The following is a 21,211-nucleotide window of genomic DNA, read 5'->3' on the forward strand; positions in this document are numbered from 1 at the left end:
AAGCAAGCGCCCTCTATAGGTTCAAGATATGAAGGGGAGATTTTTGAAATAAAAACCGTACGTATTATATTTTAACCAAATCTGGCAAGTATTTCGATCTCTGGAAGCTCAATAAGTTATATCGGGAAATTGGTAAAAATGGCAATTTTACCAGGATATGGGCAGGTTTGGAGTAAATTTGGCTCACGTGTGGCATATTACAATAGAACATCGTGTACCATATATTCAGATTGAGGCTCAAATATTCAGATCGGAAGTTCTTCAGAATTCGCCAGAGAAAGTCACTTATTTGAAAAAACTCCCGAGCGGTGAGTTTGGTGGGAAGGGGGTCGAGAGGGGTCGCATTATCTATGGAGCAGCGGACCTTCGCCGTCGAAAGTTTATTTTCTAACGTTCGCTCATTTGTTGCGCTGCGCAACGTGCCTTCCACGCTTGCTTTGATATACCTCCTCACAGATTCTTTCCTGGCCTTAATTCGATTCTGACGTGGCTAAACTCAGTTTGGGAAATCTGTCTATATAAAAGACTAGCTGGACCGGGCCCGCTCAGCTGCGCCTTCTTTTACTTTATATGGAACAAAATTTTCCTTGGAATATTTATTTTCGACCATTAAAGAGCTTTTAGTTAAATACTAACAATATAAGTGCCTTTATCAGAATCCCATCTTTATTGGTCTACGAATTTAGGTTTGGATGTAAGGTGTACTTCATTCTTAAAATACTGTATTTCAGCCCGATATTCTCATGATGTCTGATTTAGGGGTGTTTTCGGGGGTGAGGCGGTCCCCCAGACACTTGGCCCTGAAAAAATATCAGCATCGTACTCTTGTCTCAAATATCATTTATTTAAACCCCATATTACCATTGTTTTGAGGGGCCGTTTACAGGATGAGGCGTCCCCCAAACATATGGTCCCAAATTTGGTTATGAAATTCGTTTTCTAATCTCAAATACCTTTCATTTAAGTGGTGATGCCCTTAATACATGGTCCTACATTTGGATATCAAGTTCGTATTTTACTCCCAAATACCTTTATTTGAGCCAAATGTTACGATGGTCAGTAAAAAATAGCTGTTTGTGGGGTATTTTGGGAAAGGGGTAGACCCCCAGAAAATGGGTATCAATTCTTGCTCTACCCCCCAATACCTTTCATTTAAGCTCGGTAAATATGCCCGATTTAGGGGTGTTTTGGGGAGTGAAGTGGTCCCCCAATCACTAAGCCCTGAAAATATATCAGCAACGTGCTCTATTCTCATATATTTGAAACCGATATTGTCATTGGCCTCAAAATTGGGTATCAAATTCGTTTTCTAATCTCATATAACATTCACTTAAACCCCTTTTTGAAAAAGCCACTAAATATGTCCGGTTTGGGGTATGGGCCCTAAAAACTATGAATATCGAGCTCCACAGTCTTAAAGACCCAAATTATGTTGGTGAGCAAATACGTCCTACGTGGGGGTTGTTATGGTGGTGAGACGTCTCCTAGACAGTTGGTCCGGAATGTTGATGTCAGATTCATGGTCTACTCCCAAATGCCCTTCATTAGAGCTTCATTTTTCCATAGTCGGCAAACATGGCTATTTGGGGGTTGTTTTGGGGGATGGGGCAGCCACTCAGTGATTTGACTTTAAAAATATATATCAGAATCGTGTTCTACTCTAAAATACCTCTAATTTGAGCCTCATATTGCAATGGTCAGCAAATACTTCCTATTTGGGTGGTGTTATGGGCGTGGGGTGGCCCCATAGACACTTTTCCTGAACATTGATATCAGATTCGTGCTTTACTTCCAAAGACCTTTTATTTGAGCCCCATATTGTTTTGGTCCCCTTTGGGGGATGTTTCTGGCGAGAGACGACCCCCAAATACGTGGTCCCATATTTGGATATGAGATTGGTATTCTACATTCAAATACCTTTTATTTAAGTACCATATTCCCATGGTCAGTAAATAAGTCCAGTTTGGGGGGTGTTTTGGGGAAGGGGTGGATCCCCAGAAACGTGGTCCGACATTTGGATATCAGATTCGTATTCTACTGGCAAATACCTTTAATTTGAGTCCCATATTGCCATGGTCGGTAAATATGTCCGATTTAGGGGTGTTTTGGGGCTTGGGGTGCCCCCCTAGCACTTCGTCTGACAATTGGATATCAGATAAGTTTTTTTTTATCGTAAATACCTTTCATTTGAGTCCCATATTGTCGTGATTGGTCTAAATATATGTTTGGTAGGTTTTAGGGTGGGGCAGCCCCCCTAGGTACCCCATCCGAAATTTGGATACCAAATTTTTATTTTTAGGATACTATATTCGAGCACACAAAATTTCGCTTAAATCGCACCACCCATCTCTGAGATCTGGCGTTTCTAAAAATTAGGGTAAGGGGGAGGGTCCGCCCCCCCCCTTCAGTAATAAAAAAATGTAGTACCCTATTTTCACCACGGGATCATTATGCACCATCTGTGAAAATTTCAAGAAAATCGGTTCAGCCGTTTCTGAGTCTATAAGAAACACACAAACATACAAACAAACAAACACAAATTGATTTTTATATAAGATATACTTCAGTAAGTACAATTAAAAATGGTGTTCTAAGCTCCTCGATGAAGGATGTTGGTTGGTGTTGGTCAGTGAGGCGTTGATCGGTTGGGTAGATTCAGTATTCAGCCAGTTTCTTCGGTATTCGGACGATTTGGACTGGTTGCGTTTTGTGGCGGTTAAGGATTCGACTAGTACTCAGATTGTTCGGTATTCGGTTGTCTTCAGACGGTGGGCCTACTCGAGGGCTTAGAGTTGACTTATTCGCGCACCATGGGTATCACTGCTACCTTGATGAGAACGGAGCGCGTTAAGATGCGAACTAGTTTGCTAGTCGCATTAGGATGCGAACGAATCAGAGTTAGAATGCAAAACAACTCTCCATCGCGTTACGATGCGTACTAGCTACCTAGTCATGTTAGGATGCGAACGAATCAGCGTTAGGAAGCGAGCTAGTTTCCTAGTCACAGTAGGATGCGAACGAATCGGCGTTAGGATGCGAATTATGTACCTAGGATGCGAACGAATAGCGTTAGGATGCGAGCTAGTTTCCTAGTCACAGTAGGATGCGAACGAATCAGCGTTAGGATGCGAGCTAGTTTCCTAGTCACGTTAGGACGTGAACGAATCAGCGTTAGGATGCGAATTAAATACCTAAATCGCGTTAGGATGCAAACGAATCATCGTTAGAATGCGAACGAATCAGCGTTAGGATGCGAATTATATACCCACGATGCGAACGAATCGCGTTAGGATGCGAACGAATCAGCGTTAGGATGCGAGCTAGTTTCCTAGTCATCTTAGGACGCATGTTAGGATGCATGTAGTGTTCTGTTATGACTCCCCACAACTGTGCCAAGTACAGTTAAAATCGATCTATAACCTGCTATAGCTCCAATATAAACCGTTCGTGAGCCCTTACAAGCCGCATTTTTTGTCCGATTTCGCTGAAATTTTGCATGTACCATAGTTAGGATGAAAACGAATCTGCGTTAAGATGTGAACTAGTTGCGTAGTCGCGTTAGTTTCCTAGTCACGCTAGTTTCCTAGTCACGTTAGGACGCGAACGAATCAGCGTTAAGATGCGAATTAAATACCTAGGATGCGAAAATATCGCGTTAGGATGCGAATTATATAAATACCTGCGATGCGAACAAATCGCGTTAGGATGCGAACGAATCAGCGTTAGGATGCGAGCTTGTTTCCTAGTCATGTTAGGACGCTAACGAATCAGCGTTAGGATGCGAACACATCGCGTTAGAATGCGAACGAATCAGAGTTAGGATGCGAACTATTGTAGTTAGGATGAGAACGAATCAGCGTTAAGATGTGAACTAGTTGCGTAGTCGCGTTAGTTTCCTAGTCACGTTAGGACGCGAACGAATCAGCGGTAAGATGCGAATTAAATACCTAGGATGCGAAAAAATCGCGTTAGGATGCGAATTATATACCTACGATGCGAACAAATGGCGTTATGATGCGAACGAATCAGCGTTAGGATGCGAGCTAGTTTCCTAGTCATGTTAGGACGCGAACGAATCAGCGTTAGGATGCGAACAAATCGCGTTAGAATGTAAACGAATCAGAGTTAGGATGCGAACTATTGTAGTTAGGATGAGAACGAATCAGCGTTAAGATGTGAACTAGTTGCGTATGGTACCAACGGATCCGTCACGTAGGATGCGAACGAATCGCCTTAATCGGTGATGAAATCCTTAGGGCTTCTAGGCTTTCTGACTGCGGACCATGCCACAAGTCTTACTATGCTATCTGCTCAACGACTCATGACCAGCCCCAGAAAAACGTAACATTAAATAGCAGTTGTTACATGAACCAAGTGAGAATTATATCCCACTGATCTAGTTAACATAGACGTCGAATAACGACAATCCGTATGAACATCTGTGCCAACAAGCAAAAATATCAATTTCCATGTCTGACTGTATGCCTTTTAAATTGGAGTGTTTGAAAGTTCAACTTGCACTGAAACTGATGTTAGTATGGACAGCTGTAAGGCCGGGCTATGCGGTCTATATATTTGTCTAGCAAGCTGGCTGGCCAGTCGTGATGATCGTATGTGTGAGTGGTCGTGTGGCCGGGCCATATTTATGTATGACTGGTTGAGTGGCTCATGGGAATGGATGCCACTGTGTACAGAAATACAACGACGGCACAGTGGCTAGGATCCTCGTAAAATATAATTAATCAAATTACAATACTTTTGAAATAAATATAGGCCTATCAATGGTATTCGGGAATGGTCACTGCTGTACAGTGGAAAGAATAATATGTCATGTAAGAGTTCAAATTGACTCGTTACAACTTTTACATCAGATTGGTATTCTTCTCTTAAATACCTTTCATTTGAGTCATATATTGTTCCAAATTGCAAATATATCGTTTGACGGGATTTTGTGGGCTCTTTCCGCAAATTATTTGACCCAGAGTTTTCCAATTTCGTGTTTGTGGGTTATCATTATGGTGCAACCAAAATGTCGCTAAAATTAGTGCACCTATTTTCAAGATTTGGCGTTTACGTCAAACCTATGTGATGAGGGGAGTTCCCCTTCCGATTTCAAGCTGACTCTCTATATTCTGAAAAAAATTCATAAATATCGATTCAGCCGTTTTCGAGCCTATAGGTTACATAAACAAAAGAAAACCCACATTTGAACCTTTTTATAAGAAGGAAGATGACATTTAGACTGTTACCTGATCTTAATATTTTTCTCAGTGTTTTTGCAGTTTCCTCTAGTCCTCGCGAACACGCTCTCTGAACATTTCATTTTTACTGCTTGTGAAATGGTAATAATACACACAATTTTAGATTTAAATTGATAACAATTGCTGATGCTGATCCACGGAACGCATGACAGCATGGCATAGCCTGGAAGTTTTTGGAATATGACATTCCCCCCAACTGCACTACAGTAGGGGCATTGAGGGGACAACAACCATAATGCATGATGCGTTCAAACAAACAAAAAAAGTTGAAATTATGCTGCAGGTGAAATGGCAAACAACAAGAAGAATACTTGAGAAAAATTGCAACCAATAGCAAGTAGGAGGAGTAGGTTGCGAATGGGAGCGCTAGGACGCCCCCAGTACTTTGGCAACTGAAAATATCATCGTTATCTCAGGGAATAAATGAGAAGCGTGTGCCATAAAATTGCACTAAAAGCTGTGATAAATTAATGTTATTCTTCTGTGCAGATGGGAAGTTAGGTGGGTAGCAAAGGGGGGAAATCAACTTGATGAAATGAGGGTGCCAAGGGTATATGAAATTTAGATGCAATTTTTGCTAGCATCATATAAAATGATTAAATTACCCAGGGAGGGGGCATGGATGTATGGAGGAAGGCATTGAAATAGAAATATCTTGAAAACATTTTGGTAAATTGCTGCTGAATTAAGTTGGGAACTTCCAACGATATGTGAGCTCATGAAGGCCAAATACAGAGAAACATATAAAAATGTCATTAACGATGTCTGGTCATACTAACCACCATATTATGTTAGCTTAATAGAGGGATAGGTTATATGTAGTGGCAGTCTGAAATCAGACACACTTAGACAGTTTTGGTCCATTCTCCTCCGACTTTCATTGTGATTACACATTAGAGTCACACCAAACCCACTGAGAGGAATCGAAACCACGTCTCCAGCAATGGTAATACGAGCTTGAGGCCAAACAAGTAAAAGCGTGCTAAGTTCGGCCGGGCCGAATCTTGTATACCTTCCACCATGGATCGGATTTGTCGAGCTCCTTTCCCGGCATCTCTTCTTAGACAAAACAAGTAAGAAGGCGTTAAGTTCGGCCGGGCCGAACTTTGGATACCCACCACCTCAGGTATATATGTGAACCACATTTCGTCAAAATCCAGTGAAAAATGCATACCTTATGCCCCATAGCAGTTCTATAGATATCATCCGATTTAGACCAAATGCTTATAAGTACATGTCATTGTTCAACCGAGAGATCGGTCTATATGGCAGCTATATCCAAATCTGGACCGATCTGAGCCAAATTGATGACAAATATCGAAGGGCCCAACACAAGTCATTGTTCCAAATTTCGGCGACATCGGACTATAAATGCGATTTTTATGGGCCCAAAACCATAAATCGAGAGATCGGTCTATATGGCAGCTATATCCAAATCTGAACTGATCAGGGCCAAATAGAAGAAAGATATCGAAGGGCCTAAGGCAAATCACTGTCCCAAATTTCAGCAAAATTGGATAATAAATGTGGCTTTTATAGGCCTAAGACCATAAATCGGAGGATCGGTCTATATGGCAGCTGTATCCAAATTTGGACCGATCTGGGCCAAATTGACGAAGAATGTTGAAGGGCTCAACGCAACTCACTGTCCCAAATTTCAGCAAAATTGGATAATAAACGTGGCTTTTATAGGCCTAATACCATAAATCGGAGGATCGGTCTATATGGCAGCTGTATCCAAATTTGGACCGATCTGGGCCAAATTGACGAAGGATGTCGAAGGGCTCAACGCAACTCACTGTCCCAAATTTCAGCAAAATCGGATAATAAATGTGGCTTTTATGGGCCTAAGACCATAAATCGGAGGATCGGTCTATATGGCAGCTATATCCAAATCTGGACCGATCTGGGCCAAATTGACGAAGAATGTTGAAGGGCCTAACACAACTCACTGTGCCAAATTTCATCCAAATCGGATATAAAATGTGGCTTTTATGGGCCTAAGACCCTAAATCTGAGGATCGGTCTATATGGCAGCTATATCCAAATTTGGACCGATCTGAGCCAAATTGACGAAGGATGTTGAAGGGCCCAACGCAACTCATTGTCGCAAATTTCAGCAAAATCGGATAATAAATGTGGCTTTTATGGGCCTAAGACCCTAAATCGGCGGATCGGTCTGTATGGGGGCTATATCAAGATATAGTCCGATATAGCCCGTCTTCGAACTTAACCTGCTTATGGACAAAAAAAGAATCTGTGCAAAATTTCAGCTCAATATCTCAATTTTTAAAGACTGTAGCGTGATTTCAACAGACAGACGGACAGACGGACGGACATGTCTAGATCGTCTTAGATTTTTACGCTGATCAAGAATATATATACTTTATAGGGTCGGAAATGGATATTTCGATGTGTTGGAAACGGAATGACAAAATGAATATACCCCCATCCTTCGGTGGTGGGTATAAAAAGGATAAAAGAAAAGATTTCCTCTGCTTTTAGATCGATATCAAGATATGGTCCGGTTCGGACCATTATTAGATTATACGTTGGAGACCTGTGTAAAATGTTAGCCAATTCGAATAAGAATTGGGCCCTTTGGGGGCTCAAGAAGTAAAATATATGGGGATCGATTTATATGGGAGCTGTGTCAGGCTATAAACCGATTCAGACCATAATAAACACGTATGTTGATGGTCATGAGAGGATCCGTCGTACAAAATTTCAGGCAAATTGGATATAAATTGCGACCTATAGGCTCAAGAAGTGAAGATCCCAGATCGCTTTATATGGCAGCAATATCAGGTTATGGACCAATTTGAACCATGCTTGGCACCGCAGAGAATGCGAGGAACAAGATAAGTCTTTGCCAATAGAGAGACCTAACCCGCAGCGGAGTAACCGACTGAGTGGCCCAGAGAGCGCGCAATTTTGAATATTCCTAACCTACGACAGAGTCGATATGAATACTCCAAGTCACTTTGCATGAGGAACGATTTCCAATCTAGCGTCGTTAATGAATATACCGATATCACATGAAAAACGAGACAGCCTGTTTCTGATAACAACACACTTGGACTTTAGAGGGTTGAGACATAGGCCATTGGCTTTCGCCCACGTGCAGGCTCTTGACAGATCATGATTAAGCAGACGTATGTTTTCAGCAATCTCATCCCTCAGACTGCCGATATGTATCTGTACATCGTCAGCGTAAATATGTACCTCACAATAAGACAATTGACTCGCCGAGTCGTTACTGTACAATGAAAAGAGGAGAGGACCCATAATTGATCCCCGAGGAACATCTTTTAAAACAAGCAGAGGCGTCGATAGAGAAGACTTATAACTTATAAGAAGAACGCACGTAGGATTGTAAAGATATCTCATCTTATCACATAACAAGGAATGATCCACAGAGTCAAATGCCTTAGAATGGTCAAGAAGAACAAAGAAATTCATCTTGTCATTCTCCTAATTGACCCTGATCCTCTCTGTGACCTCTGCCAAGGCAGTTACGCAGCTGTGGTTAGGTCAAAACCCGGACTCTCTCACATATAACAAAGAATTCTCGTTGACAAAAGACGACATTTGCAAATACAGCAATTTCTCAGAGACCTTTGACAAGTAACAAAGAATCGCAATTGGTCTATATTCCTTGGAATTCTTAGGCAGTGGGGTGACCTTGGCATGCTTCCACGCTAATGGTCAAAATCGTAACTCGTGGTCAAAATCCTATAGAAAACATAGGTTACATGAGGAATAATAAGAGGGAGCAAGAGTATTGCAAATCAGATCCGACAGCGTTAGACTTTTCAGTCACGACACACTCAAGGACTTCGGCGGGACCAATGCAGCTGAAGCCAAAACCAGAGTCGTCATCGAGAGAGGGGGAGATATTGAAGCCATAGAAATTAAGATCACCTGGGATCTGTGGGATATTAACAAAGGCATCATTAAGCCTATTGATGTCCAAGTTTGTTTGTTTCCCAGTTCCTATGTCTCGAATAACCTTCCAAGTTCTCTTGAGACCTAATGCAGAAGTAAAGCGTCTATAATAGTAGTCTTTCTTGGCTACCTTAATCAACCTATTGACGTGATCTCTTGCTGAGCGAAAGGCATCATGTAACTCAGGCGTCCGGAAACGTCTCCACCTGCGATGCCACATATTCCTCTCGTGAATAGCCGAACGAATATCCCGGGAGAACCACGGTTTCAATCTGGAGGACACTTCTCTAGTCTTGAGGGGAATCGTAAGTTCCTGTAGTTCACCTCTGTAGAAAGCCAGTTTGTTCATCGATAGTTTCCATACGAAATATCAGATGCCAGTCGATAAGTGCAGCACTCGAAAGCAGAAAATCATAATCGAGACTGGCAAAATCTCTATATGAATAAGTTTTCCTAGTCCTGGTGAGCTCAAATTCATAACATAACTAGTAAAAGCGTGCTAAGTTCGGCCGCGCCGAATCTTATATACCCTCCACCATGGATCGCATTTGTCGATTTTTTTTCCCGGCATCTCTTCTTAGGCAAAAAAAGGATATAAAAAAATATTTCCTCTGCTATTAGAGCGATATCAAGATATGGTCCGGTTTGGACCACAATTAAATTATAAGTTGCGCTCTTTGGGGGCTCAAGAAGTAAAATAGAGAGATCGATTTATATGGGAGCTGTATCAGTCTAAAGACCGATTCAGACCATAATAAACACGTATGTTGATGGTCATGAGAGGATCCGTCGTACAAATTTTCAGGCAAATCGGATAAGAATTGCGACCTCTAGAGGCTTAAGAAGAAAAGATCCCAGATCGGTTTATATGACAGCTATATCAGGTTATGAACCGATTTGAACCATACTTGGATATCATAACAAAATACTTCGTGCAAAAATTCATTCAAATCGGATAAGAATTGCGCACTCTAGAGGCTCAAGAAGTCAAGATCCAAGATCGGTTTATATGACAGCTATATCAGGTTATGGACCGATTTAAACCATACGCGACACATTTGTTGGATATCATAACAAAATACTTCGAGCAAAATTTTATTCCAATCGGAAAAGAATTGCGCCCTCTAGAGGCTCAAGAAATCAAGACCCAAGATCGGTTTATATGGCAGCTATATAAGGTTATGGACCGATTTGGACCATACTTCGCACATTTGTTGGATATCATAACGAAATACTTCGTGCAAAAATTCATTCAAATCGGATAAGAAATGCGCCCTCTAGAGACTCAAGAAGTCAAGACCCAAGATCGGTTTATATGACAACTATATCAGGTTATGAACCGATTTGAACCATACTTGGCACAGTTGTTGGATATCATAACAAAACACGTCGTGCAAAATTTCATTCAAATCGGATAACGATTCGACACTCTACCCTCCCCCATCCTATGGTGGAGGGTATAAATAGATCAAGTCATGGTTCGAAAAACATGAGGCTGACAGTAAGGTCGTATAGGAGGACTTTAGAAGTGTCACCAACAAAGTACAGATCGAGAAGCGTGCTGGAGGATGCGGAAAAATGTGTGGGAATTGTCGAATTGATAGGCAAAAGCCCCAAGGAAGACATTTCAAACATCAAGCCCGCATCCAGTAAAACGTTAGAGTCGAAGCCCCTCAGCAACCACATTGTCTGAGTAAGCAAGAGAGAGAGAGAGAGGTTCAAGGACAGAGAAAATATCTCGCGTATCCGTACGGTTGTTCGGTCTATAAACGCACCCCACTAGAAGCTTGTTATCGGCAGCAGACACCTCAACAAAAACCTTGGGCCACCTGGGTTAGACTTTATACATAACTGAGTATTCAGGTAGTTTCTCACATACAGAGCGGTGCCGCCCCACCACGACGTAATCTATCAGCTCTGTGCACACTATACCCTTGTTATACACAATTGAACAATGACTTGTAGTTATTAGTATTGGGTCCAAATCGGAACATATTTCAATATAGCTGCAATGGGGCATAAGGTATGAATTTTTCCTCCGGATTTTGACAAAAGGTGGTTTACATTTACATACATATGGTTTACATATATGCCCGAGGTGGTGGGTATCCAAAGTTCGGCCTGGCCGAATTTAAATCCTTTTTACTTGTTAATCTTTATCGAAGTACGTTTACACGAGTACCTATTGTATTTTTGCTTTTCCTATCCACCCGCATTCAATTCTTGTAAAGGTCACCTTTAAAGAATAGTTGCCAATAGCCAACCTTCGTCTACAATTCATGCCTACCCTAATTGTTTTTTCATTACCATATCTTTGACTTCAATCTTTAGACAATAATGAAAAGATTTTTTCTTCCTATTTTTGTTGTTTTTTTTAGGGTTTTTTTTTTTTGCTTTCAATTTTTAATGAAAATGCTCATATTTGTTTTGTGTCTTTCATATCTTTGCAGATAACTTCTTCTAGTTTGATGTTCAAATGTTCATGTCTCCTAGGAGCAACACTACCAAAACATTACAATACTGCCATCATTATCGATGTGGTTTGCTCCACTACTCACTTACCCCCTGGAGTACATTACAAAACAAAGGTTGATGAATGTTACTTCAAGTAAACGACAACAGTGTCGCAACTGAAGGCACAATAAACGAACAACAACAACAACAACGACATCATTAGTCTTGTAAAAATTTTATTTCGAAAAATTTTTTACAACGAAAGTGTAGACAACGAAGCGAAATGTTAAAACGTTCTAAATCGAATCGCTCGCAAAGGGCGAATCGTCGCAGTGGCAGTGGCAAAGCAGCAGCACAACAGCAGCGATTGGAGGCTTTGGAGGACAGCAATAGGTAAGTTTTGTTTACCCATGATCAATGGGTCATGAGGACTTTTGAAGGTTTTAAGATTTATACTTCAAAATTTGAACCCCTTAAAATTTCAGCTGGTGGTCTATAGTCGTAGTATTCTTTTTTATGTCCATAGACAGGTTAAGTTCGAAGATGGGCTATATCGGTCAATATCTGGATATAGCTTTGGCTTTTATGGGCCTAAGACTCTAAATTGAAAGATATGGCAGCTATATCCAAATCTGGACTGATTTATGCCATAATGCAGAGGTATGTTGAGGGGCTTAACTTAGCTCGCCGTTCTAAATTTCGGCGACATCGGACAATAAATGCGGTTTTTATGGACCCAAAAGCTTAAATCGAAAGATCGGTGTATATGGGAGCTATATCCAAATCTAGACCGATCTATGCCATATTGAAGAAAGATGTCGAAGGGCCTAACACAACTCACTGTCCCAGATTTCGGCAAAATCGGATAATAAATGCGCCTTTTATGGACCCAAAACCTTAAATCAGAGGATCGGTCTATATGACAGCTATATTCAAACCTGGACCGATCTAAGCCAAATTGAAGAAAGATGTCGAAGGGCCCAACACAACTCACTGTCCGAAATTTCAGCATAATCGGATAATAAATGTCGCTTTTATGGGCCTTAGACCCTAAATCGGAGGATCGGTCTATATGGCAGCTATATCTAAACCTGAACCGATCTGAGCCAAATTAACGAAGGATGTCGGAGGACCTAACACAACTCACTGTCCCAGATTTCGGCAAAATCGGATAATAAATGCGCCTTTTATGGACCCAAAACCTTAAATCAGAGGATCGGTCTATATGACAGCTATATTCAAACCTGGACCGATCTGAGCCAAATTAACGAAGGATATCGGACGGCCTAACACAACTCACTGTTCAATAAAATCGGATAATAAATGTGGATTTTATGGACCTAAGACCCTAAATCGGCCGATCGGTTTATATGGGGGCTATATCAAGATATAGTCCGATATAGCCCATCTTCGAAATTAATCTGCTTATGGACAAAAAAAGAATCTGTGCAAAATTTCAGCTCAATATCTCTATTTTTGAAGACTGTAGCGTGATTTCAACAGACAGATGGACGGACATGTCTAGATCGTCTTAAATTTTTACGTTGATCAAGAATATATATACTTTATAGGGTCGGAAATGGATATTTCAATGTGTTGCAAACGGAATGACAAAGTGAATATACCCCTATCCTTCGGTGGTGGGTATACAAATTGGTTAATACTATTATTGTAACAAATTGCGTTTCTCGTTAGTTTTTAGCATAGATTTGATTTAAACCAAGACTTCACACATTTATCGATTTTTTGATTTCAAAATCGATTAATATCGGTTTTTATTAATATCGATTTTTACTAAATCGATTCATATTGATTTTTTACTTAATCTTCGTCATTTCCGATTTTTACTCAATCGATAAATATCGTTTTTTACCAGATCGATAGATACAGATTTTATTATTAAATCGATAGATAAAGACATTATTGACCAAATCGACAAAAAGAATTTTTTTCAAAATGATATCGATTTTTTACTTAATCGTAAGATTTCGATTTTTACTTAATCGATTTTTTACTTAATCGATTTTTTCTAAATCCCTTCTTTTCAACCTAACCTAACCTAAATCGTTAGATATAGATTTTTACTACATCAATAGATAACGATTTTTAATACATCAATTAATATCAATTTCCACTAAATCGATGGATATCGATTTTTGCATATTCGTTAGGTATAGATTTTTGCTAAATCGACGGATATCGATTTTTACAAACTCGATAGATATCGATTTTTACTAGACCGTTGACATTGATTTTTTTTAAACCATGGCCATCGATATATACTAAATTGATAAACATCGATTTTTCTTTAATCGTTAGATTTCGATGGATATTTAATGAATCGATACATATCAATATTTACTAAATCGATAGATAATCACTATTTTTATACCCACCACTGCAGGATAGGAGAATATTTAATTTGTCATTCCCTTTGCAACACATCGCAATATTAATTTCTGATCCTATAAAATATATATTCTTGATCTAAGACGATTTGGCATGTCCGTTCGTCCGTTCGTCTGTCGGTTTTAAGGTCCCAGGCCCATAAAAACCGAGTTGATTAACCGTTTTCGCTTTCGGCGTCATAGCCGCACACGCTAGCTTCTGCGCCTAGGCCTAAGATCCATACAAAAATCATTCATTGCTCGATTTCGCTGAAATTTTTCAAAGTCAGTGCCTAATATGGTTTATATCGGACCATTTTTTGTTATATCCCCCATAAAGACCGAACTCCCCTTTGAAGCTCTTTCTCTCTTATAATCCGATTTTGCTGAAATTTTGTTCAGTGAGCTATGTAGAACCTCTGCGGCCGTCCCACGCCAAAACCCTCACAAACAAATATATATAGACCGATTATTTATTTGGAAAAACGCCTCGAGTTCAAAAAGCCCAGATCTTCCAATAGGCCACATATATTTTTTACTCCATATGTCTCCTGACCCCATTTAATTTTTTTCACTTTACAATATTTATAGTCTACACAGCAAATTTCCAAAAATGCCGAGTTTGAAACCATATTTGCTTAAAAGGGGTATTTTGGGATTTTTTTAGAAAAAAATCGGACAGAGTTTATTTTTAGTTATTTAAACTAAGATATCTCTATTCGTTTTTTCTTAGAATTTTTTTTTTTCGTTAGGGATTTTTGATTACTATCTAGCAAAAAATAAACAATTTTGAAAATCGTACCACAAATAAAGATTTGATAACCCGAATAATTTTTCCAAATGCAAATGTGACCACCAATAGGGACCTGCCAAAAGGCGCCCGGACAACATAGAGCCTTGTAATTTTGCACATAATCTCGCTAACACATAAGCTTTAACCATTTCAAATTTCAATCCTTACCTACACGTTCTCACATGGCATATTTTTACTAGATTTTTTTCTATGTTCTCCCACTGTGCTATAGTTTGAAAATTAATGTTTAGATACCCAAATTATGTAAAAATCATTCCTTTCCCAGTCATAACCCATTAAATTTCCCAGCGGCAACATTTTTCTGAGGTTGTTGACTTTGCTAACACAACTGCCAAACTTTCTGAGTGTGCGCCATCTGTATTAATGTAATAAAACCTTCACGCAAACTTGAGGTTGTTGGCCTTACTATTTAGTACTTATCAAAATGTCGAAATACTAAAACTTGTCACCATGTATCTATTAAATATCTGTTCCCCATTGTTTTTCTTTCTTTTTACAGGCACAGCGATGGCGATTCATCACAGTCTTCGATAACAACTCCAGCAGTTTTTGTAAGTATTTGAAATATTTTTTTTTAAATTCTTAGAATATTGTCAGTAAACCCTACAAGCAAAAATAAATTGATGCATTTGGCACTGGTATAGTTTACAAATATTCAAACATAGGGTGACACAAATATTTTTAAGAATAACTGGTTGGGTACCACTATTCTGTATGGTTGTGAAATACTCTATTCAAACTGTTCCCAGTATTTGTATTTGAACTCAACCTTAAAAATGTAATAACTGGGAGGTTGGATTACCGTCACTAATAGTATATGGAAATAAGATACCTTCAATAATAGATTATTGTATAAATTTTCATCATTTCGTTTGTAACATCTCAAAATATTTGCAAAGGTTGTAAATAGTGAATTGGAGAGCTCGGACAGACAACTGCAAATGGGTATGGAATACCATTTTTTTATAAATATGGGATATAAAGACCATATTTCAATAAGGGACGTCCTTTTTATAGGCGAGTGCGAACGGTGCGACGCAGTGCAACACCTCTTTGAAAATTTTACTCACAAATATCGTTAGCATTTGGAAGGGATAACCACCGGTGAACATTTTTCTGATATTTTTGCCAGGTTTCGAACCCAGGCGTTGAGCGTCATAGGCGGACATGCTAACCTCTCCGCTACGGTAGAATCCTTATGATGGAAGGTATAAAAAAATATATAGGCAATATTGAGCATTTTTTATACCCAGCACCGAAGGATGGGGGTATATTCATTTTGTCATTCCGTTTGCAACACATCGAAATATTCATTTCCGACCCTACAAAGTATACAAATTCCTGATCAGCGCAAAAATCTAAGACGATCTAGACATGTCCGTCCGTCTGTCCGTCTGTCTGTTGAAATCACGCTACAGTCTTTAAAAATAGAGATATTGAGCTGAAATATTGCACAGGTTCTTTTTTTGTCCAAAAGCAGGTTAAGTTCGAAGATGGGCTATATCGGACTATATATAGACCGATCTGTCGGTTTTAGGTTTTGGGTCCTTTAAAAGCGCATTTATTGTCCAATGTCGCTAAAATTTGAGACAGTGAGTTGCGCTAAGCTCTTCGGCGTCCTTTTTCGATTTGGCCCAGATCGGTCCAGATTTGAATATAGCTGCCATATAGACCGATCTCTCGATTTAAGGTTTTGGGTCCTTAAAAGGGGCATTTATTGTCCAATGTCGCCGAAATTTGGGTCAGTGAGTTAAGTTAATCCCCTTGACATACTTCTGCAATATGGCGCAGATCAGTCCAGATTTGGATATAGCTGCCATATAGACCGATCCTCCGATTTAGGGTCTTAGGCCCATTAAGGCCACATTTATTATCCGATTTTGTTGAAATTTGGGAGATTAAGTTGTTTTACACCCTTCGACATCCTTCATCAATTTGGCCCAGATCGGTCCAGATTTAAATATAGCTGCCATATAGACCGATCCTCCGATTTAGGGTCTTAGGCCCATAAAAGCCACATTTATTATCCAATTTTGCTGAAATTTGGTGAAGTGAGTTTTCTTAGGCCCTTCGACATCTTTCTTCAATTTGGCCCCGATCGGTCCAGATTTGGATATAGCTGCCATATAGATCGATCTGTCGGTTTTAGGTTTTTTGTCCTTAAAAGGCGCATTTATTGTCCGATGTCGCTAAAATTTGAGACTGTGAGTTGTGTTAGGCTCTTCGACGTCCTCCTTCAATTTGGCCCAAATCGGTCCAGATTTGAATATAGCTGCCATATAAACCGATCTTTCCATTTAAGGTTTTGGGCCCATAAAAGGGGAATTTATTGTCCGATGTCGCCGAAATTTGGGGCAGTGAGTTAGGTTAAGTCCCTTGACATACTTCTGCAATATGGCACAGATCGGTTCAGATCTGCCATATAGACCGATCTGTCGATTTTAGGTTTAGGGTCCTTAAAAGGCGCATTTATTGTCCGATGTCGCTAAAATTTGAGACAGTGAGTTGTGTTAGGCTTTTCGACGTCCTTCTTTAATTTGGCCCAAGTCGGTCCAGATTTGAATATAGCTGCCATATAAACCGATCTCTCGAATTAAAGTCTTGGCCCGTTGAAAAGGCGCATTTATAATCCGATTTCACTGAAATTTGACACAGTGACTTATGTTAGGCTTTTCGACATCCGTGTCGTATATGGTTCAGATCGGTTTATTTTTAGATATAACTACTAAAAGGACCAGCATTCGGTTATACACAATTGAAGAATGACTTGTACTTATTAGTACTTGGTCCAAATCGGAACATATTTCTATATAACTGCTATGGGACATAAGGTATGTAATTTTCACCGGATTTTGATGAAAGGTGGTTAACATATATACCCGAGGTGGTGGGTATCCAAAGTTCGGCCCGGCCGAACTTAATGCCTTTTTACTTTTTTATACCCTCCACCATAAGATGGGGGGTATACTAATTTCGTCATTCTGATTGTAACTACACGAAATATTCGTCTGAGACCCCATAAAGTATACATATTCTTGATCGTCGTGAAATTTTATGTCGATCTAGCCATGTCCGTCCGTCTGTCCGTCCGTCTGTCCGTCCGTCTGTCCGTCGAAAGCACGCTAACTTCCGAAGGAGTAAAGCTAACCGCTTGAAATTTTGCACAAATACTTCTTATAAGTGTAGGTCGGTTGGTATTGTAAATGGGCCATATTGGTCCATGTTTTGATATAGCTGCCATATAAACCGATCTTGGGTCTTGACTTCTTGAGCTTCTAGAGTGCGCAATTCTTAACCGATTGGGATGAAATTTTGCACGACGTGTTTTGTTATGATATCCAACAACTGTGCCAAGTATGGTTCAAATCGGTTTATAACCTGATATAGCTGCCATATAAACCGATCTTGGGTCTTGACTTCTTGAGCCTGTAGAGTGCGCAATTCTTATCCGATTGGAATGAAATTTCGCACGACGTGTTTTGTTACGATATCCAACAACTGTGCCAAGTATGGTTCAAATCGGTCCTTAACCTTATATAGATGTCAAATAAATCGTTCTTGGGTCTTGACTTCTTGAGCCTCTAGAGGGCGCAATTCTTATCTAATTTGAATGAATTTTTGCACATAGTATTTTGTTATGATACCCAACAACTGTGCCAAATATGGTTCAAATCGGTTCATAAACTGATATAGCTGTCATATAAGCAGATCTGGGGACTTGACTTCTTGAGCCTCTAGAGGTCGCAATTATTATCCGATTTGCCTGAAATTTTGTACGACGGATTCTCTCATGACCATTAATATACGTGTTTATTATGGTCTGAATCGGTCTATAGCCCGATACAGCTCCCATATAAATCGATCTCTCTATTTTACTTCTTGAGCCCCCAAAGGGCGCAAATCTTATTCGAATTGGATGACATTTTACACAGGTCTCCAACATATAATTTAATTGTGGTCCAAACCGGACCATATCTAGATATCGCTCTAATAGCAGAGCAAATCTTTTCTTATATCCTTTTTTTGCCTAAGAAGAGATGCCGGGAAAAGAACTCGACAAATGCGATCCATGGTGGAGGGTACATAAGATTCGGCCCGGCCGAACTTAGCACGCTTTTACTTGTTTTTTATAAAGCCATCTTAACAACAATTAATCAATTAAAAATTATTATAAATTTTTTTTTTGTTGCTGATATTCTTCCCCCCACACAAATTCAAATTTTATGGCTCTTTTCAAACCGTAAAGAAAAAAGCACACACAGACTCTGCCTTCATATGTTCCAAAAGTTTTCCTCCCAATTTACCTCCCTCTAATTGCCAATGTCATGAGCATGGCATTATTTTCTTTTTCATTTCCATTTCAATTAGCATTAATCACTCAAAAATTCCTTAAAAAATTCTACACCACTCAAGAAAAAAAAAACCGAAGACCATAACTCTTGGAAATTCTATGAAATCCACTTAAACATACACCAGGTTCCTTTTTGGTTTAATGGTGTCCAAATTAATTGCTGATGACGATGACGATGTATGGTGGTGCTATCCATGAAATTGTCTTTGTCGAACAAAGAGGAGCCACTAAAAAATCTAAAAATATCCAGAAAAAAGTGCGTAGTGCTTAAGATATTCTTCATTCGGTTTATGATTGACTGGATTGTGCCAAGAAGGAATGGAAGGGGTCTAGTAAGGAAGCCACATTGGGATGAGCTGCTGGCTACCAAAAGAGTTTTATGGGGGCCTAGCTGTCTGTCACACACACAACACAACATTTTCATGTTGCACTTGTCATAAAATTGGGCATTTACATGAGTCTTTTTTTCTTTTGCCGTTCATCATTATCTTGTAGCCTTACGTGTTCTTGTTTGGGTTACAAAATCAACATGGATGCACGTTTTGGGGTCGAACGATTTTATGGGAAAATTTTCACAAAATTTTTAGAGACTTTAAAGAGTTTTGTTTCGAATTGCAGACTATTTGGGAAAAAGTTAATGAGGAAAGTTGCATGAATTTGTAAGGGAGGCATATTCATGAAGTGAAATATTTGGCTAACGTTCATGCATATATGTAGGTCTTGCAGTCTAGATTCCTACTGTACCCATCTACTGTCTATATAATATAAAAATAAATTTAAAATACAACAAATAAAAAGGCATTAAATTCGGCCGGGTCGAACTTTGGATACCCACCACCTCGTGTATATATGAAAACCCCATTTCGTCACAATCCGGTGAAAATTGCATAACTTATGCACCAAAAATCGACACGGATATTGAGTGGTCTAATAAGTATAAGTCACTATTCAATTTTATATTTCAAATTTCAACAAAATCTGGTAGTATGAGCTTCAAACCATTATTCGGCACATCGGCCTATATGACAAATGTAAATTTGCCCATGAACATTCCATTAAGGAACTGGGGCAAACTTCTCACACATCAATAAGTGCTGTCCGAATCAATTCTAGGCTCAATGATAAGTGACCTCCTTTTAATAACCGAGTCCGAACGGTGTGCCGCGGAGCGACACCTCTTTGGGGTGAAGTTTTTACATGGCAAAGTACCTCACAAATGGCGCCAGCAATAGGAGAAGATAACCACCATTGAAAATTTGTCTGATGGTCGGTCTATATGACAGCTAAAGTTAAATATGAAATCAACGAAGTCAGATAAAAAACAAGTAAGAGCGTGCTAAGTTTGGCCGGGCCGAATCTTATATACCCACCACCATGGATCGCATCTGTCGAGTTCTTTGCGCAGTATCTCTTTTTAGGCAAACAAAGAATAACGAATATGGACGGATGAGGAGGAGAAGTATTATCAAGTTATAGTCCGATTCGGGAAATCGGTTTATATGGCAGCTGTGTCAAGCTTTAGATCGATACAGATCATATTGTACAGGTATATTGAAGGCCATGGGAGAAGCCGTTGTACAAAATTTGTGCCAAATCAGATGGGAATTGCGCTCTCTAGTGGCTCAAGAAGTCAAGACCCCAGATCGGTTTATATGGCAGCTATATCAGGTTATAGACCGATTTGAGCCATACTTGGTACAGTTGTTAGATATCATAACAAAATACTTTGTGCAAAATTTCATTCAAATCGGATAATAAATGCGCCCTCTAGTGGCTCAAGAAGTCAAGATCCAAGATCGGTATATTTGGCAGCTATATCAGGTTATAAACCGATTTGAATAATACTTGACACAGTTGTTGAAATTCATAACAAAACACCCCATGCAAAATTTCAGCCAAATCGGATAACAATTGTGCCCTCTAGTGCCTCAAGAAGTCAAGATTCAAGATCGGTTTATATCGCAGCTATATCAGGTTATGAACCGATTTGAACCAT

General features: G+C 39.6%; 1 protein-coding gene across 1 annotated transcript in view; it reads left to right on the forward strand.

Annotated features, from left to right (window-relative positions):
• LOC106080951 (kinesin-like protein CG14535) overlaps positions 1-21,211 on the forward strand; it is a 436,783-nt gene that overhangs the window by 189,891 nt on the left and 225,681 nt on the right. Inside the window, exons 4-5 of the mRNA XM_059365110.1 lie at positions 11,660-12,056; positions 15,364-15,415. Coding sequence (XP_059221093.1) covers positions 11,947-12,056; positions 15,364-15,415 — 162 coding nt within the window. The 5' untranslated portion in view covers positions 11,660-11,946. The remainder of the gene's footprint in view (positions 1-11,659; positions 12,057-15,363; positions 15,416-21,211) is intronic.

This window comes from Stomoxys calcitrans, chromosome 3 (assembly GCF_963082655.1).
Source record: "Stomoxys calcitrans chromosome 3, idStoCalc2.1, whole genome shotgun sequence".
In the NCBI taxonomy this organism is placed as follows: domain Eukaryota; kingdom Metazoa; phylum Arthropoda; class Insecta; order Diptera; family Muscidae; genus Stomoxys; species Stomoxys calcitrans.